At 38.6% G+C, this 25,984-nt stretch overlaps 1 protein-coding gene across 1 annotated transcript in view; it reads right to left on the bottom strand.

Annotated features, from left to right (window-relative positions):
* The window catches only part of LTBP1 (latent transforming growth factor beta binding protein 1), a gene marked incomplete at both ends in the record, with an annotated part of 196,334 nt that overhangs the window by 95,465 nt on the left and 74,885 nt on the right, over positions 1-25,984 (bottom strand). Inside the window, 2 exons of the mRNA XM_080340785.1 lie at positions 7,326-7,603; positions 13,920-14,144. Coding sequence (XP_080196911.1) covers positions 7,326-7,603; positions 13,920-14,144 — 503 coding nt within the window. The remainder of the gene's footprint in view (positions 1-7,325; positions 7,604-13,919; positions 14,145-25,984) is intronic.

Raw genomic sequence — 25,984 nt, 5'->3', positions numbered from 1 at the left:
GAAAAGGAAGGATTATATGCTCAAGATCTGTCTGCTAAGGCAGTAGAAGGAAGTTATTCAGCTCCCTGTAAAGTGCGGTAGAGAGGCCAGTCTGGCAACTAGTCTCAGGGCAACCACAGAGGATTCTGGCCAACGGACCACAACGTTTCCTGGGACGTCAACTCCTGTGTGACCCACCCACAAATCTCTGTCACGAGCTGTTAGTTAAAACCACAATACAGGCATAAATAAAAGAGTGTTACATGATTAACTATGATTGAAATCAATAGGTGCTTTGCCTGAGCTAATAGCTAATGACTCTGGGACTCAGCTCAAAAGACTGCATTTCACATACCACAATAGCAGAAGTGAATGGATACACTGTTTAACTTTCTGTAAACTATTCAACAGGCACAGACCTTGGATTGTTACTTCTTTTTTTTTTTTTTTCCTATAGGCGCGACAAACAGAATAAGAAACCTCAAACATAATAAACCGTATTACTGAAACAATTAACAACCGTACTTAATTAGCCTACTGAGCAGCTGAATGACAGGTTGCTGCACATGAAAAGTATTATCCCATGTAGCACTGGCTAACAGGCATTGTCTCATAAGCAGAGGAGAGAAACTTAAATACTTCCAGACTGTCTAAAAGAACTGGTAAAGAATTTGTTTTGGCTTAAGCACAACATTCTTCACAGGCAAGTAAAAATTGCCCAGCTTTCTTCTATTTGAGTAATTAAAACAATGTTTGGTGTTTTGGGTATCTGATATATATTTAATCTTCTGATATTTCAGGGTATTGATCTTGCAAAGACTCTATTGCAAATGAATCATTAATCCTGGAAATGAATCCACACTGATTTCTGACAGTCTATTTGTTTAAAAACTTCAGAAGCCAAACCATGAGCTTCAAGGAATTCCAGACAGTTATTTTATTTTATGACATGGTATTTTTAAGACTCTTCTAAAGAAAAAAGGTTTTAAAAGTGCTTTAAGAGAAAAAGTACCAGTATGAAGCACAGAATTTTACTTGTATTATAACATTTTTCCTCTGTTGAGAATATAAATAGGGAAGTTCATTTCACAGAGCTGTCAAAAAAATGAAAATACCTGAAATTTACCTTCATAGGAAATGTTTTGTTAAATCTGCAGTTCAACGGGGATATTTAAACAGTCGAATGAATAACTTCAACTGGCATATTACTCCTGTCATTACCTCCAGACTACATACACTACGATCATATTGCATACAGTGGTATCAATACATTATGTTGTGCAGTAAGAGCTATCAACACATTTTGCTGCTCTGATTTCTAACTCAAAACTTTGATGACTTTGTTTAATGTTTCCCGTCATGAAAAAGTCATCAGTGATCTAAGTCCAGCTCCCGAAAACTTTATGCATATTCTCAAAGTACATGATCAGTGTTTGCCTGTCTGTGAATCAAGTTAAGTAAATGCTTAATGATTTGCAGTCACAATCTTTATCATGATATAATGTTGACAATTTCTGACCTTTTCCAGCTGCCACCTATCACTTGGCTTATTCTGTAATGTATTAAGTCTGACAGCAGAAAGGATGTTGCTGAAACCAAAACAAATGTTTCCTGTAAAAGACATTACTGAAATAAAGTATTAAAGAAATTATTTCCAGAATTTATCCCACTAAAGATGCTGATCAACTAACACCTGTTTATCAGACATACTTGTTATTTATCAGAACTAAGCAGCATTTGAAACAGATTTGAATGCATACATGAGTGTTTTGATCACACAGAGAAATGGATGGCCCCTATAATTTTCAATAAATTCCTTACTAGTGTTTACCATCAATGTTATTTAGCTTAATTTATTTTAAAACCTTCTATCAAAATATGCTTCAATTGTCTGCTATAGGGGGTATTTTTTTTAATATGATTTTCTAAAGTTTTATTATAATACAACAAATTTCACTTCACAATACCAGAACAACTCTAGTTCTGGCATCCTTCTCAACAGAGCTGTAACAAGTACTGAACTTTTCTGCAACAGCTCTAGAAGTACTTTGCAAAGAAAGTACAAAGTATCAATCAGCAAACTGAGGAGCGAGGAGTGGAACATACTCCCCAAACACTGCAACATAGAACTGACCTGAATTTCAAACACCCCAACAAAAATAGGGGGATCAGAAGACAATATTTCTAAAGTTCTTTCAGCGATCATTTCAGAGAGCAGTCCAGCTCCTCTCAGCAGTTACACCAGCACAGCTGAGGGACAGCCAGGAGGAACGAACAAGCATGGGCAGACGTGACTTCTCTCAGCCAGCTTCTCTTCTGGACATTTTGGCTCTGTTGCCTTCAGCCAGGTAAGCAGCTTCAGTATCTGCCTCTCTTTAGAAGAACAAGTCTTTTTTTAAAATTGTGTTTTTAAACTATAGACGCCAAGATCACCAGAAGTCTCCTTCGGTAAAACTGATACTGAAAAATTTCTGCTGAAGACAACAGCATTACTTGTGAATCTAGTCAGAAAGGGCCCACTTCAGACAAATCTGGAAATACTAGCTTCTCCAATTTCTTGCTGCTTTTGCAAAAAAAATGCCTCCTCCTTTACAGCTAAGCAAAAAAGAGAGCAAATTTTGAGAAAAAGGCTTTTTTAGCCAAAATACTGAAATGCAGTAACCATAGGAAAACACATGAATATATTCAGTAGACATTTCAAAGTGATCTTAAAAGAGAGACAAAGAAGCAGTGCTTAATTCTCTTTATACAACTTCTGACAGACAGTAAGCGTCTACTTTCTTTTCTTGATTTAAAAGCAAAGTAATCATATTCAAAATTAACAAGACTTGAGATGACTGACACAATCTTTACTAGGTGCACCACTGACACTGTAGAAGTATTTTGGGAAATAAGATATTCTGTGTCATAATAAAGTCATTTTTATTAGAATTAAAATGAAAAGCAGCTGAAGAGGAGGAATTAAAGAAGAAAAACATAATCTTGCTTATTTGCTTGCTTTTTAAATAGGACTTAGAGAATCAGTGTCTAAGATAACAGACTCCTTGGATCTCAGAAACACATGAGCACATGGTTGTAAAAGACCTTGCAGGACACCACGTCCAGTCTCCAGCTTTTGAAGCCACTGTAACACACGGTGCTTTCCACAAATCTGCTGTTCTCCTCCTTACAGCGTAAGCAGTATGACAAAAATTCCACTTATCTATTTCCCAACTTTAAGCCTCTATTTTCTCAACATCATCTTCTATATAACAAGGTGGAAGTTTAGGTAAAGGTTTGTTTCCTGTATTTTTATGACAAAAAATAAGCTTCTGGCCTGCAGCTTAACTGCTAGTTTATGATACACCCTGCAAAAATCTTTTTGGCACAAAGAAAGCGTTTGATGAACCACAACTTTTGTATGTGAGAGATCATAGCAGGCTATCATGTAACATGGTAAGCTATCCTGGAGCAATCATCGCTAACATCTCCCAGAGGAGAAATAATTGCTAAGTGTTCCACTCAGAGAAATGAGAGGCAGCCAGGAAAAGGGATCTGACTCAAGCAGAAAAGAGAACCATCCAGAACACTATTTGCTTTCTATATTTTTTAAAACTGAAATATTAACACTACTTTTATAGTTGCTCTTTCCACTTTATTTATCAATGCTGAGGACACTTCAGAAAACAGTCACAATTGAGCAATGCATACATAAACATGTATGTGTATTTATGAAAACACGTCTTTATTTACCTGTTCTAATTAAGGTAAGAAACTTCATTCATCTAGCCTCTCTCTCCCTGTCCTTCCGAGCTTGAAGCCTGACATCTTTTCACATGTCTTTTACTGCTCCTCTCGCATGCTTGCTGCCTTTGTTTACAGTCACTTATGATACTACAGACCACTAAGCAAATAGGGGGCCTAGAAGAATTTCTGTGGTGTTAATTAGGAGTGATGGGAGGCCTGAGAATATGACCAGATTCTTTAACTATCTGTACCATAATGTCCTCCAAGCTTAGGTTCAGAGTGGCTTCAGTTTCTAACTTTAACAGCATGCACTCTGTTGGAAATACACTGTAGAAAATATGCCTTGGCTGTCCTGGGATTTGAGTATAGAAAATATCCTACTGTTTCTGCAGGACTACTGCTTTTGCATGAGACACATTAAAGGAATTTAACTAAGGTGGGGTGATGAAGAATGTGTTGGGGGATGAAAAATATTCCACAGAGGGTTGTGAAAAAAACAAAGCATTAAAATCAGAGGATTTGTAATTGAAAGACCAGCTGAAATTCAGGGAAGAAGACTGAGAGAAAAAGAGAGGGAGAGAAACACAGAATGATAGAGGTTACACACACACAAAACCACAGCAGAGACTTTGACACTGTTTTTATCCTGTGCTGTTATCCTGGACCGAAAGCAAGTTCAGCAAAGTCTTTATTAACTTGGTTGATTTGCCTACAAGAGGCCACACACATATCCTTCCATCAATCTGTTCTATAGACAGTAAAGTCACCTCTGATCCTAGGATATTTAATAAAACATTTCTGAAGCCAAACATTCAATCCTCCCTGCAAAAAGAAATATATAAAGACTAATGATTGTTGAAAGAAGTAAGGATACCAAAATTATCCAACATAAACTCAAGAAAGGACTTGCAACGCATTGCTAATAGGGAAAGCTCAGTTTAGAAGCTCATCTGTACAAATAAAGAGAACCCTCATATTTAGCAAAGCAAATATCAAAGAAACAGAAAACCAAATTATTTTAGAATAGAACTATTTAAGAGTAAACAAAAAATTACGTGTCTTTCCCACCTCTAGTTATATTTAACATACAAATAAATAACGTACATTGCCTGACCACAGGAAAAATATATTTAACATTTCAGGTTCAAATTTGAAAGGTGAATGAGTCACTTAAATCTGTATTTATGGCAAAGTCTTCAATTAATGTTCTACGTAATGCCACCTTACAACTCCAATTCTAAATTAAACCACTAAATTAAATAACAAAAGGCCTCTGAAATCCTTACTATGCTCTTCTCCAAGACTGACAGTGAAAGTATCAATGAGATTTGTAAAAACTAAGAACATGCAGTATTCTAAACTAGGAGGCACTACCCTTTCTTGAGAGCACTACAAAGACACATTTTTCCAGGGGAATACTGGAAAAAATATTATAAAATTTGGAGAATGAGCATTTAGTAGGACTTCAGGTCAGGCATGAGGGCAATGCAAGCATATTTCCTTTTTCTCCCCCTTCAAAAGGAGCACCTTACTATCTTCTGGTAAGCTTTAAACCACCGTAATGTGAGGGTCACGCATAGCACACTGCAAGTTTTAGATATGTCATTCAAAACACCTCACCCCTGCATACAGCAGAAAGAACAGACAGGAAATTTATCCAGCATAACAGGTAAAAGATAAAAGATCCAGCACCCGCTGCCAAGTCTAAGGTTGAGAAAGGAATTTTGTCTTCCCCTATATGTGAGTGCAAATAGTATTTCATTTTGTCATGTAAAATCCATGCACTTTCATGTGAACATGTGCTTCAATATTTGCCAATGAACAAATTCAAGGTTTTTCTATTCCTGAAACAACAAGCATGAAGAGCTCATCAGTATAAATTAAGACTGTAATCACAAATCAAGCATTCAACAATTAGTGAATGCTAGCCTTCAATGTTCCTTATGTAAACTTAACTCTAGTCTTCTAGAAACATTTTGGGGGCATGACGAAATTTAAATTTACTTCTTCCATAGCATTTTTCAGAATTAATTATTTTAAAACACCCTCAACATGATAGTCTAGCATCAGCTTAGGGACCTTTAACTCCACAGCAATGACTTCTGAAATACACTCATAGGAATGCTACAATACTCCGCACAAGCTAGTACTGAAAGGAGAAGAGAAAAATATTTTACAGGAAAAAGTGAGTTCTTTGGACCTGGCAGGGAGCAACTGAGACTAAGGAACTGTGTTTTCAGTTTGAGGTTCCAGAAGGTAACTGAAATCATTACCTTGGGATCTGCCACCTACATTACCCTCACTCTGCTTCTCATTCCATCCTGCTTCTGCTCCTTATCTGTCCCCTACCACTGATCCTCCCCGAAGCTCACTGATTGGGAGCCATGAGAAGGTGAGAAAGTTCCCTTGCTGTCAGTTCTAACACTGAGCATCACAGCATTCACTGACATGTAGAAGAAGCACTTGTAAAGGACATTTTGCTCCAGTCTGCCATTTCAGGGATGATGGGTGTTGACCCTTTGAGGGGAGAGCAGACCATGCTCTCTGCAGATGAAATCTTTGGAGAATTTTGCTGTCAACAAATATCTGTGCAATATATTTGAAAAAAACAAAACAAAACAAAACAAAACATAGATATGCTTGAAAACTGCCTAAATTTGGGTGCATGTTACTGGAAGGACCAAAATCAGAGTGAACTTTATGATAAATTTTAGTTTCCACTTCAAAGCATACAGACGATGCAAATCTTCAATGAAACAGTCATAATTTTTTTTTTTTTTTAGCCCAAGGAAAAACAGCATATTACTTCTCTAACATCATTCCTCAAAAGAAGGGAGTGATTTTTCCAAAACCTCTCAAAAAATTCAGCCTGAGGCATGCATTGAACATAAAAATACTCGGCCTGAAAACTTACATTTTGGCAAGGTGATAAGCAATAAATAACAGGCTCTTCCTAATTTTTTTACAATGTGTTCACATATGCTTTTTTCCTCTCTCCATATATTTACATACATATACAAATATGCAAAAACGATAATGCCGTGTAACCTATGAGAGTGCTGAAAGAAGATATTCAATTTTGAATAGTCATATGTAAAAATCTGGTATGATCATATTCTTTTAAACTGAACTAAGGTTTTAATGCTCTAGCAAACACTCAATTGGCTTTCATAATTTCACTACCCCATGCAATAGTCACATTTCAACAGATTCAAAACACTTGCCTACAATACAGTAAAAAATATGAAAACTGCAACTCCTTGCAAAACACTGGCTGTTGAGATCCATACGCGAAAAGATTTAAAGCAAAGGACAGTACAAGCTGTGGAAGATGGTGTAACCTTAGTTGTTCAACTAGGAAATTGAACTAGGATTTAGAGTAATGTGTTTTTACTTTGAAACATAGCTTATAAATGGAGAAGTTATGGCTAGAATAACCAAAATCAGAATGTCAGGAATTCAAGCCTGTATAAAATAAAGACATTAGCTTGAAGGAGCTTTTCTTTTGGAAAAGAATGTCAAATGTGTTCTTTCCCAGCAACTGGAGAAATACTTTTTCATTCTTTTATAATATTGTTTTAAAGCTACCTGTCTCAAAAGCCTTAGCAAACATTTCTTACCTGGGTCCCAATAGTCTCCTGGAAGCAGCGCCCAAGCTGAGTTTTAACTGAAACAGGAAACATATGAGGAACGGGTTGTTGATTTGTGTAAGTAGTATGTCCTTTCTGAGTCTTCTGATACGGAAGACCTTGGTAAGACACCTGTGGATGTCCTGGCTGAGGTACTTTTGCTTTTTGTCCTGTTGATGTGCTGTCAATTCTTGAAACTTGATGGATCTGAACTGAGGCTTCAGGGGGATGTTTCACATGGATATTCACTATGTTAGGAGGGAACTTCACTAAAATAATTGAAGGAAAAAACACATAAGAAAGATTGGTAAAAATAAAAAGTTTAAAAAGCTATCTTAGGCACCTCTGTGGCATTTATTTTTCGTTCACTGGAAGTTTTACAGAGTGCCTTGAAGTGACTGAAATATAAATGAAGCCCAAATTCAAGGGTTAGAGGGAAGCCTGAAAGAATGCATAGAGTCTCATTAACAAGAAAATTAAGATGCTTCACACAGGAAAGAATGACATTATAGGATTGTAAAGACTGCTACATAAACATGAATGTCCACATTGGTTGGTGTAACATTAATACTTGTGGTCATACTGTGTAATAAGAATCCCATTCAAAGATCCAGAACTCAGACTCCACTGGGTTATTTTTGGATACATAGTAAGCTTTATTTTCTTTTTCAGATCCATCATCTTTCTCTGGAACACAGAAAAAGCTTCAGATTTCATCCCTTCACCTTTATATACCTGCCAAGTCCCAAGATTGCCACTGCAACTGTTGCCAGTATCTCAACCATCTAAAACCACCACTCCCTTCTCTTAACTTTGAATTCAGAATTTGGCAGATAAAGAGGGAGGAAATGTTTTTCAGATACTTCCGTTTTTAAATACAGTTGCAGTTTTTAAGTCTGGGTCTATAGATTGATACCCTCCAGCCAACATAATGTGCACGGAACTGTTTACGAGCCTCAAGTCTCTTTTCACTGAAATACAAGATGCCCTTTAAAGATGTAATTCAAATTATCATGGGGAGGGAGGAATGAGACAGGGAGAAGAGGCGTGTGAAAACTTTTACAGTTTGTAAGTTGTATAACAAAGTTAGCATTTACTGTGGCTGGCTTGGTCTCCCTCATCAGCAACTACTGCACAAACTCCTCGAGGTCAGCCAATCCATTAGATGTAACACTCTTCCAAATAAGTATCATTTGACATATTTTCTTCATAATGCGTACTGGATTGTTGAGTCTTCTGAATTGTCTCCTTGCCTCCAGGAGGCCAGACTGTTCTTTGGAACTTGATTAGGCCTTTTAAGTTCGTATTTACAAATTTCAACCTCACCGCTCCATTTCTCAGGAAGCAAATTTCATTTCTTTCAGCCACTTTAAAATTCTATTATTTTGTAGAACTTACTTTTAGTTTTTCACATTATTTTCATTTTTCTAGGCATAATTTTAGTATTAATTGGTTTCACATAAGAATTCCTTAAAAAAACCCCAAACTTATTTTTATTCTGTCCTGCATAGTTTCACTTATAAAAATCTTCAACATATTCCAGACAGAAACATCAGGAATAAGGTGGCTCTTCAGATCTTGCACGCAGCAGAAAACCACCTTCAAGCAAAATTTATGCTACATGAGCTCTTCTACAGGTAAACCCACATGGAAAAGGTCAGTGTTAAAAGAACCACCAGTAAGACCCTTCTTACAGAATCATAGATTGCTAGGGATTGGAAGGGACCTCAAAAGATCATCTAGTCCAATCCCCCTGTAGGAGCAGGAACACTTAGATGAGGCTACACAGGAACATGTCCAGGTGGGTTTTGAATGTCTCCAGAGAAGGAGACTCCACAACCCCCCTGGGCAGCCTGTTCCAGTGCTCTGTTACCCTTACTGAGAAGAAGTTTCTTCTCAAGGTTAAGTGGAATCTCTTATGTTCCAGTTAAAACCCATTACCCCTTGTCCTACCATTGTTTGTCACCGAGAAGAGACTGGCTTCATCCTCATGACACTCACCCTTTGTATATTTGTACACATTAATAAGGTCACCCCTCAGTCTCCTACAAACTAAAGAGACCCAGCTCCCTCAGTCTTTCCTCATAAGGGAGGTGCTCCACTCCCTTAATCATCTTGGTTGCCCTGTGCTGGACTCTCTCCAGCAGTTCCCTGTCCTTCTGGAACTGAGGAGCCCAGAACTGGACACAATATTCCAGGTGTGGTCTCACCAGGGCAGAGTAGAGAGGAAGGAGAATCTTTCTCGACATACTGACTACCCCGCTTTTAACACACCCCAGGATGCCCTTGGCCTCCCTGGCCACAAGGGCACAGTGCTGGCTCATGGTCATCCTGCTGTCCACCAGGATCCCCAGATCCCTCTCCCCTACACTGCTCTCTAATGGATCATTCCCCAACTTACACTGGAACCTGGGGTTGTTCCTGCCCAGATGCAGGACTCTACACTTTCCCTTGTTATATTTCATTAAATTTTTCCCCACCCAACTTTCAGGCCTGTCCAGGTCTCACTGGATGGCAGCACAGCCTTCTGGCGTGTCAGCCACTCCTCCCAGCTTAGTGTCATCAGCAAACTTGCTGATAGTGCACTCTATTCCCTCATCCAAGTAATTGATGAATATATTGAACAGTACTGGCCCCAGCACTGACCCTTGAGGCACTCTACTAGATACTGGCCTCCAACTGGACCCTGCCTCATTGACCACAACTCTCTGGCTTCTTTCCTTCAGTCAGTTTGCAGTCCACCTCACTACTCGATCGTCCAGACCACACTTCCTCAGTTTAGCTATGAGAATGCTGTGGGAGACTGTTAAATGCTTTACTGAAGTCAAGGTAGACCACATCCACCATCCTCCCATCATCTATCCACCTTGTTATATCTTCATAAAAGGCTATGAGGTTGGTCAAGCACGACTTGCCCTGGGTGAAGTCATGTTGACTGCCCCTAATGAACCTCTTATCCTTGATACGCCTTGAGATGGCACCAAGGATAAGTCATTCCATTACTTTCCCAGGGATGGAGGTGAGGCTGACCGGTCTATAGTTACCCGGGTCTTCCTTCTTGCCCTTTTTGAAGACTGGGGTGACATTTGCTTTCCTCCAGTCCTCAGGCACCTCTCCCATCTCCCAAGACTTGGCAAAGATGATGGAGAGTGGTCCAGCAATGATGTCAGCCAGCTCCCTCAGCACCCGTGGATGCATCCCATCTGGGCCCATGGATTTGTGGATGTTCAGATTGCCTAACTGTTCCTTAACCCAGTCCTCATCAACCAAGGCAAATTCTTGCACTGTCCTGACTTTCTCTGGGGCCTCAGGGGTACAGGGCTCCCCAGAACAGCCTCCAGCAGAGCAGACAGAGACAAAGAAGGCATTCAGTAACTCTGCCTTCTCTGTATCTTCTGTCACCAGGGCACCAACCTCATTCATCAGTTGGCCTACATTGCCTCTGGTGTTAGTTTTATCTGCCACGTATTTGAAAAAGTTCTTTCTGTTGTTCTTGGCCTCTCGTGCCAGCTTTAATTCTAACGAGGCCTTAGCTTTCCTAATTGCCTCCCTACATCCCCTGACAACAGCGTTATATTCTTCCCAAGTGGCCAGCCCCTCCTTCCATGATCTATAAACTCTCCTCTTCCACCTGAGCTTACCCAGCAGCTCCCTGTTTAACCACACAGGTCTCCTGGCTTCTTTCCTTGACTTCTTACATGTCAGGATGCTCTGATCTTGTGCCCAGTAGAAACAGTGTCTGAACACTAACCAACTATCTTGGGCCCCTTTACCTTCAAGCAGCCTTGCCCATGGGATTTCCCCCAGCAATTGCCTGAAAAGGCCAAAGTTTGCCCTGCTGACGTTCAGGGTTGCAATTCTGCTTGCTACTCTGTTCCTGCCGCACAAGATCCTGAACTCCACCATTTCATGGCTGCTGCAACCAAGGCAGCCCTCAACCTTTATTGCTTCAACCAGACCCTCTTTGTTAGTGAGGATGAGGTCCAGCAGTGCACCTCTCCTGGTCGGCTCCTCCACCATTTGCATAAGAAAGTTATCTTCAATGCACTGGAGGAACCTCCTGGACTGTGGCTGGCTGGCTGAGTAGTCCTTCCAGCAGACATCAGGGAAGTTAAAATCCCCCACCACAACCAGGGCCTGTAATTGTGAGGCTGCTCTCAGCTGCCTGTAGAAGGCCTCATCAGCTTCCTGATCTTGATCTGGTGACCTGTAATAGACACCCACAACAGTGTCTCCCCTGCCAGCCTGCCCCTTAATTCTCACCCATACACTCTCAACTTGCTCCTCATCTGTGCCCGGACAGTACTCAATACATTGTAGTTGCTCTCTCACGTAAAGGGCAACTCCATCACCTTGCCTGGCTGTCCTGTCTTTCCTGAAGAGGACATAGCCATCCATGACCATGTTCCAGTCATGTGAGCTGTCCCACCATGTCTCCGTAATTGCCACCAGATCATAATCTCCTGCCCGAACACAGGTTTCTAGCTCCTCCTGCTTGTTCCCCATGCTGCGTGCATTGATGTACAAGCATTTCAGGGAGTGAGCTGAGCATACTGATTCCACCCTAGGGGGATGGGAGGCCGCCTAGTCCCCATCAATTCTAGAATGCTGCCCCATTGCTGATGCAAGCCCACCTAGAACCTCATCCCCCTTCAAGTCTAGTTTAAAGCTCTCCAAATGAGCCCTGCTAATTCCTGACCCAGCATCCTTTTGCCTCTGCAGGATAAACCATTCCCAAGCATCACTGTGTGGACCCGTGTCCTATAAATCCAGCCATTATCTTAGGCTATTAGACTGGTTTTGCAGGGAAAGACAAGACAGCACAGTCTGGCTGTGAAAATAAAAACACTCACCCCAACTTACTATCACATATTTTTATGTATGAAGAGGGATCCCTTCAACTAGTTTCTCCAGCTGATAAATCTAAAGAATATATTAGCCCTCAAAAGAAATCACTGAATTGCTCCGCTTTAATTTATCAGTGCACCTAGAGTTGTTCAGATGACAAAAAGATCAAATTTAGGCTGGTTCCTCTCATGTACTATTACCAGTGCAATCCTCTCCAGGTCTTGGATCGCTGCCTAGATGTACTGATTAATTTTTTTATTTCTGCCAGCCATTTCAGGATGAACTGTTTCTTTTTTCCTTGAAATAAATTTAACACTGCTCTCTCCACAATCCAACATCCTCATTTGGGTGTGCAAAGAGAAGAAAAGGCATTGTGACTGCTGATGGTTCTGATGAGGACTTGCGGGTTGGGAAAAAAGATACTCAACACATCAGACTCTTCAACAGTGAGAAACCTATTGTGTGTTTTAAGACAGCAAGTCTAAATCTGAAAAACAACAATCTTTAAAAAAATGTTTATGGTCCACCATATTATCTAAAATAATTTGATCTAGAATTATATAGTGACAGAAATAAATTTCTGCTCTGCTAAACATTTAGTTAATTACCTTCTCTTATTTGCTCACTCCTCCCACACCCCCTTCCTCTTTAAGATCAGAAGAGTTCTGGGGAACTTTAGGGACTGATACTCCAACATGCCAGCAGAAACTATTTCCCAACAGACTGTGTAGAAGTCACTATGGAACAAATCCATTGAAAAGATGGGGCTGATACTTAAAAGCATTTATAAAATATTGTGTTTCTGGAAGGATACTGTCAGCACTTCCTTCACAGCTGTGTCCCTGTCTGAAAACAGAATTACTACATCAGATTATATTTATCACAAACATAAATAGTTTGTGCGCTTTTAGCTAAGTTATGCAGACACTAGTTGCCAACAACTGAGCCTCCTCACATCTTTCCCCCAGATTGTTTATATTCAGAGGTAGCAATTTTGGAGATGTAATTGTAAAATTTCCTTCAACAAGAACAAAACAAAACAACAACAACAACAAAATCAACCTGGCAACTAAAACAAACAAAATTCACAACCTGGAGCTGTCTGAGCTTTCTTTGGGCAAAATTTTATTAACATCACAGCTTTTCTTGCTCCTGATCCTCTGCCTTCTTCACATTGTTATATGACCTGGAAAGAATATTCTATTCATCTGAATCATTTTATGACTTATCTTCACCACGAAATTAACTTACAGGACTCTACAAAATGATACAAGAAAGATAAACATGCATTGTGGCTTTAGTTTTACATTAGATATACATTCTGTTATGTTGAAAAGCATCGTCTCTTCCTTTCACTTGTAACAACGGAATCACCTGCAACTTTCTATCTGGATACACTGCAATTTACAGACTCTGTTCTGCCACAATCATCCTCTTTTTCAAGATATCTACACTTCTGGAATAAGCCCCCTGCATTACCCTTTGCCTCTGCAATCTGCATTAAATTCCCCCATAAAGTGAAGTAAATTTATTTATAAACTCTTAATAGCACTGTTATTTCTTATAATATCAGTCACTGCGCAAAATACTTTCCATTCATTCTGGTAAGCTCATGATTCAAGTTGTGGTGTCAAGATTCAAACTATGTAGACAGATCACTATTGTTATAGGTTGGATAACAAAAATTAATAAAATCAAACTCCAAATGAAAAAATATTTATCAAGAAAAAAAGTTACCTTTTACACCTTGCTGTCCAGACATCGTCAGTGGTAAAGTATGAGTAGAGTGGATAATTTGTGATCCTACAGCCTTGTTCACCTGTTGTGGCTGATGGTATAGTTTTGGAGTATTGGCAGTCTGCACAGGGATCTGGCAAAGTTTACCAGTGTAATTAGGAGGGCACTGGCATTTATCTCTAGAACTGCACTGGCCTCCATTCATGCATGGAAGGTGGCAAATAACTGAAATGAAAACAGAAAGAAAAACTTTATTAATGACTCTGGCTTTGGTATTATCTGACCACACATCACACACAAGTTGTAGGGGAAAGGAATAGGACTGGGGCCTTTTGTTCTTCCAGCACCTGAGGAACGACTGTCCATGTGACATTTGCTTTTGAGTGCCTTGTGGTAGAACCCCTTCTCTTCCCCTCTTTGTGACCTCTGCCTGGTTTGCACCTTCCCCCATGACAAACACAGCAAGCACATTCTTCTCTCAGAAATCCCAGCTATTTTATTTCATCGTTCTATTAAGCAAGATGCTAAATTAATATGGTGCCTAGCTGCACCTCTTATTTGCACTTCAGTACAAGTACTCTTATTTAGTCAGCCTCCCACCTACACTTTCCTGGAAGACCAGGCAAAAACCTCACTGGAGAGTAGACAGCACTGGGGAGAAATTTTCCATTTTCACCATAAGCATTAGCTGTTGTCTGGAAAAACATGTCTTACTGAGTATCTGGACTTTTGCTTAACATTTATCTCTCAGATAAAATAAGCCACCCACTCATGAAGATCATAAAAATACAGAGGAATTCTACTCAAATTATTTCAGAGACAAATGCCAAAGTATTAAAATATTTTAGCTTGAATATAGAGACAAGTGTAATTCCTTCTGTGCCAGCTAGTACTTGCATATATACAGCAATGGAAGTTAGATGAAATATGAAAAATGTCAACATTAAATGAAAAACATTTCTTAACTCAAAGACACAAACAGTAATAGGCATGGTTCAGCACTTTCTAAAAATATGATATGAGACACTACAATCAACCATAGTCTGGCTGAGTTGTCAACGTTTTCAAGAACTAACATGTAAAAACAACAGAAAAAATACTGTAAGCTTTGATTTAAGACAAAGGCTTTTTTTTCAGAAATCAAAATTTTCTTGAGAAATAACATACAGAATCCATTTTTCAGCTTTAAGATAAGATTCTGACTGTAAAAATAAATAAATATAAATCTAGACTTCATAGTAATTATGGCATTTTGCCAAATTGGTATTGCTTGGTTTATACTGAATTACAATAAAAATGAGAAACTGTAGATAATGCAAGGTTACCAGGAACCTAGTGCTTATTATTCCAAGTGGTGTAGTCTCTGGACAACTGCAGCCTAGTGCATTATTAATAATACCATAAAACATTAGTATTGGAAAGGAACTTCTGTCTTGTGTGTCTCAAGAAGACAAAGTGGGACTTTCAGCAGCTCAAGGAGTTCCAGCCCAGCTGAGTAATTCACTTGGCCCAGAATAAATGCTCAAAAAATGGTGCAATTCACCCAGCCCATCACAGTGCACCCTCACGTTGCATTGACAGGGTCTGGAATGGCGATGCATGATCACCAGATAGGTCCACGCACAAATGTAAACAGCCAGAACTGGTTTTCTACTCTCTTCTGCAAATGTATATTTAATATTTTTCTCATCTTATCGCATATTTTCACTTAATATAAACTGACTGAAAGTACTTCAAGCTGTAGTGCTATGCTAAAAGGTCTACTTGGCTTCAGAAGGCTATCCACACCATTGCAGGCCTCACTTTTTGGGTACCAACGCTGTTGAGACTCCATCTGAGTGCCTAAAAGACGCCTTTACAGAATGGGTGTTATTTCCGGGCAAAATGAAGGATTTTTGAACCCAGCAGTAACTAAAGCATGACAGCTACCTCTGTCTCTCTGGTACCATTTGTCCCTGAGCAGCCACAAGTGAGCAGATTTACTGTAATGGTGACAACATACAAAGAATTCTAGGTACTTGTAAAGATCTGCCTGAGCAAGGTTGAAAGCTATGGTGGTTTTCCTGCAAAAGTAACACCGCACAATGAATTAGTGTAAAGTAGCATTAAGGGGACAGCAGTTTGGTGTTTGAAAGAAGTACAGTGAAACAAAGGCAACAGAAAGTCTCACTGATCAATTCCTTGAGTAGAAGAAGCCTATCTCACAGCTTTTCTTCCTGTTCCCTCCATACTCAAGGTGACAAGGCAACATGCAAAATCCAGCTTTTAAACAATATCAATATACTCAGTATTTCCACCAAAATACATTAATTTCTTCTGAGGTCCTGTTCCCATAAAGCAGTCAGGGTCTGGAAGGCCATGTCACCAGGTACATTACACCAGTGCATTACAAGGCACTTTTCAGGCTCTCCTCTCCTTCAGCAGCCCACTGGGTAATGAATGGGCATATGAAAAGCTTTGCTTTCAAGCAAACAAAAATTTGGGATAAAAATACTAGGAAGGAAGATATCAATGGAAAAGAGTTCATTCAAAACAGAAGAAAAAAAATTCCAAGCTGCTCATGCTATCATGTGGTATGAATCGCTCAGGCAACTGATTTATATACAGATATATTGATTTACATCTCTTAAAGGTCTGCCCTAGTGTATGAGGAAGGAACGTTAAATAAGAATACATTAAACCTATGCAGAGGATATAAAATTCTGTAACAAAAAAAATATTCTGAAATATGCAATTTTGAGTTATACTCAGTCATGTAAAAAAGAAAATAGGATGCGATAGCCAGTCTAAACCCAAAATTTAGTAATTTCAAATGGTAAATATCACAAGAAATTAAAAACAAAAAAAAAAGAGGATGAAACCCAGTGAAATAAAATACCTGGTAATACTTGATAATAGGTATAACACACACACATACACACTAATTTTGATGTTTCCTAAAGCAGTTTATGGCCAGGAGAAAGGGCTACATTTGATTATGATACTGACACTGGAAATCACAGGCACACAACTTCACCAGAGCTGGAATTACACACAGACCATTTGAGAAAAATGAGCTGAAGGGGGTGTAGGTTTATGGCATCCAAAAAGGTAGAGGAAGGAAACACTACTTTTCTTCACCAAGGCTCTGGGAATCTTAGGTTAACAAAGACTGAAGAGCCCTGGGGAAAGGATCACTTAAGATAGGAACAGGATATAAAGCCAGGGTATGTTTGAACAGCTCAACTTCTGATGGAAGTTTTTTGTTTTGTTTTGTTTTGTCATTGAGGTTAAAGAACTTAAACAGAATGGCTGAACACTGCCAGAGGCATAGGGGACATTCCTGACAAAAAACAGACCCACGCACTGAGACCATTAGAAGATGCTGGGTTTGCATGTATGCTCACAATTGGCATTCAGACAAACAGCAAACTGGAGCTTGATTCTCACTGGGCTGTTGCCATTGCTTCTGAAAAAAGAAATAAAAAAGGGGGGGGAATAAAAATATCTATTACAATGTGAAAATGTCTGGCTGCTCAGAGCTGATAAAAATGGGGAGCTAGATCTACATGAGATAACAAGAAATTTCAATTCACACATGGCTATCTTACAAACAAAATAAAGAAAGTATTAATGGACCTAAGAAAGGCAACAAATTCTTCACTCAGATCTGCCGTAAGCCAAGTCTCTTATATGTCTCTTAAGGATCAGCCAACATAAGACTGAACAAATTTAATGATTTCTTAATATAAATTAACATCCATCCTTTAGAAATATAAAGACAAGTTTAAGGAATTACAAACATTTAAAGTATTCTTGGGCAATTAATTGGTCATAACAAGCTTTGACTTCTCTGGCACCCAAAGGCCTTAATTGTCCCCAGCCTGACACAGCTTGGTGCGTATCACTGTTCCAAGTGAGCCAAGCAGAGAAGGTGCATCAAGATGTCCCCACAGGGAGTCTCTGAAAGGCTGGATGCACAGAAGAAGGACAACATTTGCAGCATGAATCCTGATAAAGCTTCCATAGCTATGGCTTGGAAACACAAGAAAAGGGCATGAAATCATCAACAAAGCAGCTACGAAACCACTGGTATACAGTTTGTCCATGTAATTACATCATCTATTTTGTTTTCAAGATACTCAAACAACCTCAAACAGCTCCACATAAACTAATTTAATCAAGTCCGAATGTTTTAATTTAATCAAAATAACATGTAACAAAACAAATTCCAAGCACCTAAATCCTCATAATCCTTAAAAAACAGCCCACGCTTAACCCAAACAAGCCCTTCGGACTGATGGAAACTCCCTTCCTGTAACTAGTGTTGAAGAAAATGAAGATGGGTTTTGAGATGTTCCTCATCTAACTCTCAAAATTCCTTTTCTTTTACACCTCAGGAAACATGCGAGTTTCTTTTCTCCCTTTCCCTCATCACTCTGCCTTTTCTGCTTACACGCTACCAACTATTCAATTGTAAGCACTTTTCAATTGTATCACCTAGCTCTCCAAGGAAAACCTTAAACTGCTCATTAGATTACAGTATTTCCACTGGATGCATCATGAATCAGCACATGAATTTTGTCTCTGAGTACTACGCAGTTATCCAGCATTACTGCATGCCACACAGTTGTTTGGTCATCTTTCCTCCATGCTGTTACTAAACATGCAGAAAGCACAGGGACCAGCATGCAGTTCTAACAAACACAATTCTTCTCTAAGAAGAGATGAATGTTCACTGAGGGGAAACACAGCCACATCCAACACCTCTGTAATAGAGTGTCTTTTAACATCATACATTTTAGGCAAAAGTTGACACCTGGAAGTGCTATACATAGATGTGTTTGGAGCACAATTGCTCCAAACTTATTTCTACTTTTAAATTGCAAAAACTCTAACAGTAACTTACAAAAGGCACAGAGGCATGAGTTACAGTAATGATGCTATTCTTCAGTTTAGACTCTTCCCTATTCTTCTATTATTTTTATAAATCCTACATGTCATTCTCAGTGTTTCTAACTACTTAATCTTAGATGGTTTTCTCTTCAGATTCCTGGTCAAAATTCAGACTTTTTATGTAAACAAATTGCAAGTTAAGTGACCTATTTATTTGTTTTAAAGTAAGATTAAGATAATCTTGATATTAAAAAACTTGTGCTTTGGGAAGCAGATAAAGCAAAGAAGCTTCAAGTGCCCTCGATTTAATAGTATAACACCTCTACATTTAGCTCTGAATCTATCCTAATGTTTGTATTTTGACAGTTTTTAGGAGAAACACCTCTACATTTAGCTCTGAATCTATCCTAATGTTTGTATTTTGACAGCTTTTAGGAGAAATGTTCTATTGCAACAACCAACCACAATTTTTTAAAAGTGAATCTGATGGCAAGACCTCCAGCAGCAGATAAAAAATTGCTCTTTTCTGCTCACCGCTGGCACCAAGAAAATGATGCCCGGCTCATGTGAAGGACCTGGTTACCACCCACAAACCCCTTATTCCATACCACTACTGTTCACTGATCCAGACAATGAGGACAGCACCAGATTTGGTTGGAGACAAAAGGAATCCTGCAGCAATGGCTCCTCTCTGCTACTGTCAAGAGTGCAGGCAGGGCCTGTGACAAATGGCAGTATGGTGTGCGGGGTGAGCCCCCCCGTCACAGCACTTTTCAATGAAATTTCTACTATTCAAGAAACAGGGAAAAATGTTTTGAGGATATCCTCTGGCTTCCTTTGTTGAATGTAATCTTGTATATAAACAACAGCTTAAGCATAAAGCAAGAACTCAGGTAGACTAACACCCTGTAATATGCATAGTAACACACAATTATACTTTGAAATAGTTTGTAAAAGTGAGAGTGTTGCTGGAAAATCAGTGCGGGAAAGGTGGGTAGAACTGCAGTGTATACTTTCTCATTTGGGTACACTAAAAAAATACAAAGTAAAAAATAAAATGAGGGAGCTGTCATACAGAAATCTCTCTAGTAAACAGTTTCATTTGCTTTATTACTAGTTTAAGTAGTTTTAAATTATCTTGCACAAATATAGATTCCCCCCAGATGGCATGAATTTAAACCTGCAACTGTTTTACAACAAATAATTGCAAATTAATTAGGATGACAGACAGTAGAACAGTATAGGTAAGGAACATACTTCAAAGAACATCTTGACTTCAAAGTACATTTTCTTATTAGTGGAGGCTGTTTTTATCCAACTTGATGAATACTATTTATGAGTAGGAACACCAAAATCTAGTTTGTTTATATACTCCCAGGATTTGTTTCTCCTTATTCTGTGCTTCTGTAGTTACAACTTTCAGCAACACAATATATTGAAAGTTGTTATGCACATTCCTTTGCAAATGAACTCCCAAGTCTTAGTCTTATGGAAAAACACAGTAGTCACTTCAGTGGTTGCACTAACGTTCACATATATACAGTGAAAAAGAAATGAAACAATTAAAAATGTTCAGAAGTGGAAAAAACCCCTACTTTATGCCATTCAAGGTGACATGCTCCATTATGCCAGACTTCTGACATAAAGTGATACAGAGGAACTATATCAAATGTGGTCTCTTATACTGTCACCTTCACAGTGCTTATGACATGTAATTATTATAACAAGATTCTTATCAAACAAGTTTTTACTCTGACTGTTGTAATGTATTAATAGATATTATGTCTGAATGTGATACTGAAGGCACTTCATATGTTTCCTCTGGAAAGAAGTAAGATCTGCAACACCGCAGGGAAAATTTTCAAACAGGAACCTAGCTCAAACCTAATGGTACGATAAGAAAAAACATGCAGCTACTAAACTGGGTTCTCAGCTATTGCGAATTAACATGGTTACTGACTTCACTAGGATTTCTCTTATATTTTTAAAGTGTTATTGCCAAGGAATCTTTAACAAACTGATGCACCCCCACTTAGGAATGGGATAAGTACTGCTGTTTATCCAGACAAGGAAATCAAATTACTGCCAAAATAAACAAGTGTTATTCCTGTCTGGATCATACATGTTGTGTTTGTTTTTTTTTCTTCTTGTTTGTTTTTGTTTTGTTTTGTTTTTGTGGGGGTTTATTTGTTTGGTTTGATTTGTTATTGGGGGGGGGGGGGCGTGGAACTCAAAGAAAATCAAGAGCCACAAAGAAGAATCTTGAAACAAATTTAACATTTCTTAAACACAAACAATCTTTTCTGCATATAAGTGTTGTTTTCTGTAGGTAACATTATTTTATTACATTAGCACTGTTAAAATTATTTTTTAAAAACACCCCTACAACGCTAGGGATAAATGCAGAATGATGACATTTCTTAGGAACTACATACAATCATTATTAATATCTCCGCCTCCCACAAAACAATATTAATACCAATCTGGATTGCAGGGGTCATTTTGTTGGTTTGTGGTTGAGTGCACATGACATTTCAAAACTGTTAACATTAAAGATCTAAGGAAATACCTGAGTCCAATGATGAACTCAACTAATACGGAATTCTTGAGCAAGACAATGAATCGCATTCAAAGAACAGCTTTTGCTCTAACCCAACTGCAACCACATCTGACTGTCAAGATGATGAAAGCAGCAGGTTGCCTCTAAAAATCCCAGTGTAAGGAGATCTGTGTCCACACCTCATACAGATGTACTTCTTATAGATGCATTTTATATGAAACTTCTTTATCCAGAAACTACATGAGTCCTTGAATGCATTTTTTTTTTCTTCCCACAAAGAACATCCTAAACTTCTAAACATTATGAGAACATGGAGCTTTTTAAAAATGGATTGCTTTAGGGAGAGGATAAACTGTCCTAGAAATGCATCCCTCATTGTATCATATTATGACAGAACAGACAAAATATTCATATTTCAGTGTGAGGAATCCAAGCAGAATAATAACGGGGAAAAGGAGTTTTAGCCTCCATACCCTGCTGGTGGTATAACACAGCATTTGTTTGCCAATTTCAAGGACACTTGTAAAAACGGTTTGCCTGCGCCCTTTCTGAGATGGACTAAATGTCACCAGAAGGCTACTTAGACATGCCTTAGACTGTGAAACTGATATATATTTTGAAATCTAGTTTTTGTTGATCCAACATGGACCTACAGTTTTGAAGAGGAGAAAAGAACATTGTATCCTTCTCACAAAGTATAACATTTCATCCTTTCAGCCCCTTAAGATCAAGATCTTAAATGTAACAGCTTTCATACCAGATGGTATGAAAGATGGTATGGGTTCTTTCCCATACCATTACTGAGCTGGGTCTCATGTAATATTAAATGCCTACCCTGGAATATTTTTCTGTAAATTCTTTTGCTATCCTTACCAACTTTCTATATTAAATAAAATTTATCACTATTTTCCCCCCTTCCACTTGTCATCATTGATCCCCCGGGTCCCAGGCATCATTACAAAATCAGGTTGGTGTCTTCCTTATTCCTTGCTGAATCATGTCTGGACACTTCCAAAAGTAACTCCAACCATTTCATGCTTTTCCATATTTTTTTTCCTCCTAATCAAGTCTATCTCTGATTTTAACTTGTAAAAGAATCCTTACTGAACAAAATTCATACACAAAAATCTAGAGAAAAATGCAGGTAGCTTTGAGGATTGCAATCAAAGCACTGTTCTTAGCTTGAATCAAGCCTCATGACTGAACTCAAGTGGAGTTGAGAATCAGTGAGCAGAAGGGCAAGTAGTACTATTCACTAAAGCCATCTGGACAGACGTGACTTTATACTTTAAAATATGCTGCCAAGAATCCTGGGGAATCGTTCTTGCTCTAGTAGGATTCTTCCTCTCAAAAGGAAAAAAAAAAAATCAAAATCCCAAGCAGCCTTCTCTTTCTGTCACTCTCCCTACTCCATGAAATGCCATAGTGCACTTACAAAAAAAAAGGAAGCTCAAGAGCTGTCATCATGCCTATAGCTATTTGACGATCTATCAATTAAGTTATTTTTAAGTTGCTGCACATTTACTTATGTAAGAAATACCTTACAGTTATACTATGTGTCTGTTGTAGCTCTAACCATTTTCTGGCTTCAGACATATCATTTTACAAAGTCTTTCTACACTTTTTTATAGACAAATACGCATTTTCTTTGCACTATACATATTGACAACATAGTTCCAAAACCAGGAAATACAGAGGGTGGTTTTTGTTTGTTTGGTAGGTGGTTGTTTTTTTTTTTGGAGGGGGGGGTTGTTTATTTGTTCATTTTGGGTTTTGTTTTGTTTTTTTTTTAATTCTATTACAGATCTAGAATAATACATTTAAAATAACCAGAAAGGAAACACTAAAACTGAAAGTCCACTGCTAGAATGCAGTCTAGCTATTCCCTTAATGTTTTCACTGTTCTCATAATTTTGGAAGGCATATCTTTTTAAATGAAACTGTACGTCACTAGTTCTTCTCAAACCCTCCTCTATGTACCACTATCAGCATGAATCTTTAACAAATTGTGTAATACCTTAAAGCCTAATTGGAGGAATGTCTGTGATGCTACTCAATGCAGCACTACATGGTAAATTACCAAGGAAGGCAAGTAGAAAAAAGCATCATAAAATCAGATCACCTATATCTTCAGGCATTTTACATTTTGTATCTCCCAACAGTAAGCTTTCAATTAAAATTCATTCTCTAAGTCAACATTAAGTACAGGCTCAGTTTCTGGGATAATCATTATCTTCATAATTAATTGAGCTTTCTGTGAGCTGCTGAAAGGCTGCCTAGTGATTAGCATCACTTATGGTACTGTGAACTGACTGTAAATAAGTTGCAGTAAGTGTAACAAATTAGGTGTACACTAGAAAAGAACTGTTTACTTATGAAAAGGGGGGAGGGATTGTTGTCTTCACTGGGGACAGAAAGCTGTGAGATCTCATCCAAGGAAAAACAGTCAAGTAGGTTTTGCCTTAGTTCTCTGGGTCTGTAATACAGTGAGTTGAGCGAATTTCTGAATCTCCACTGCCTGTAATCTAAGTATCAACATGCACACCATACATAGATGCTGACATATAAGCAACATCCGATATGCCCCCAGGTGTTTTCACCCGTCCCTCAATGTGGGTCGAAAGGGCAATGGGAGTCTCAAAGGACCTGAACCACACCCTTCCAAGCCCACCTGATAAGCCAGCTATCCTCAGAAATGTCAATCAACTAAAGGTCTGTGTGTAGGTGACTGAAATGAGCATCATCAAACCAACAGCTGCCACAGAACTACTACATTGTTACAGTGTGGAAAGAATGGGATGGCTGAAAAACAGTAAGGCATGAATAGCCTAAAGCTGTTGTGACTCAACATAAAAACAGTATAGCAAAAACTATGGTAGATGAGAAACTTCGGCTCAATAAGGGACATGATTCTCACACTTGCTCTTCATTAAATCTGCTTCTTATATTCATAGTATCTGAGACTATTCAGACACTATTTTTAGAGGCAAGGGGATAGACAGAGTGTTAAGAGATGACTCACTCCCACCCTCATCATACTCGGTGAATCTTCTGATTTTATTAGAGGTGTTCCTAATATATTGATTATAACACAAGAGTTAGGTCTGCAATTAGTATACTAAGGAAAAAAAAAAAAAACAAACACCACTAGTTGCTGTTTATCAGGAATTATGCATTACAAATGGTCCGTGTCAGACCTTTGATAATGATACTAACACATAGAGAAAAGCTACTCCAGGCATTTCTTCAGACTTGTATAATGTGCTGATATTAATTTTCCTCTTTGTGCAAGACATATGCAACTGAAATAAAATCTCTAGGGAAGGCTGGGTCTGCAAGTGTAGCAACTTAGAAACAGTTCTTTAAGAAGATAATTCTTAAAAAAATTTCCTGCAGAATACAAAACAGATTTCAAAATAAGATGTTATATAAAGGCTTTATACGTATCATTTTAAGCAGTCCTGAATAATTTATTGCCACTGTCAAAGTGGTAACACTGAAATCAAGGTGCCCAGCATCCGATGAAAACTAACGCTTCCTATGTTCCCAGTGCTCTTAAGGCTCCTACTCCTCTGTATAGCATGCATGTGCCTGAGGAAGCACAATACTAACATGTATTAGTTAATGCTGTGATGTATCTGTTTTCAACAGACAGAACAGGAATTCAACAGGACAGATAACAAGGAACAAGCATCTTTATTGCTACAGAATCCTTCCCAGCTGTATTCTTCCCTTCTAGTGTCAGCTGAGCAGCATTACTCACATTTAAGAACTACAAAATTAACAAGTGACTTGACCACAACGACACTAAGCTGTTATTATTCATGCACTGTTACAAACCAGTGAAGCCACTGGACAGTTCCTCTGCTCTGACACCATTCTTCTATTAGGCTGTTTCCAAAAAACGTGCTGGACTCTTCCATCAAGTAAAAAAGTAATAATACCCAGTAGTATTGGGCAGAGAAAAGAGCTGCTCTTAGACATTAAACTACTTGGTTAACATCATACGAAGTGGCAAAATGTCCTAAGAAACATTTAAGTGATTGGTCACAGCTGTGTTATGCAAGGGCTCTAAAGACCACAAAAACAGCAAAGCTGACACTGGCCAGGGACACCAGCATCCTCACCATTTCTGCCAACGGAATAATAGATACTTAAGCTCAGCTTCATTCCATTTAACCTTTTGTGCCTTCTTGAACTAGGTTAGGGCTGTTATTAGCTGAGGTTTCTCAGTCTGTCAGTGAAGAGAGGCTCACCCAGAGGGCCACTCAGCCCACCCACAGGCCAACCTGCCACAGGTGTCTCTCTTCACTGACTCCTAGGATCCTACTCAGGCACCTCAGTAAGATTTGGTGAGTGGGATGAGCCCTCCAAGCTTTGATTCAAAGGGTCTGTGAACACCTATCCACTGCATCCCACACCACAGACATCCCTCCAATAGAAAAATTATGTTTAGAATAGAAAAAGAAAAGCCACTAAAATTGCAGTCGTTACAAAAATTTCCATAATTTCCAAACATCGTGAGACTGCTCTCTGATTACTGTAGCATTACCACAGTGCTCATTTTTGTGTGAAAAAAATTTACAAGAAGAATAAAGTAGGAAAATATTCTATCAAGTGGATACCTATT

The sequence above is a fragment of the Nesoenas mayeri genome (genome assembly GCF_963082525.1).
Source record: "Nesoenas mayeri genome assembly, chromosome: 3".
Lineage (NCBI taxonomy): Eukaryota > Metazoa > Chordata > Aves > Columbiformes > Columbidae > Nesoenas > Nesoenas mayeri.
This window is presented reverse-complemented; position numbering and strand designations above follow the sequence as displayed.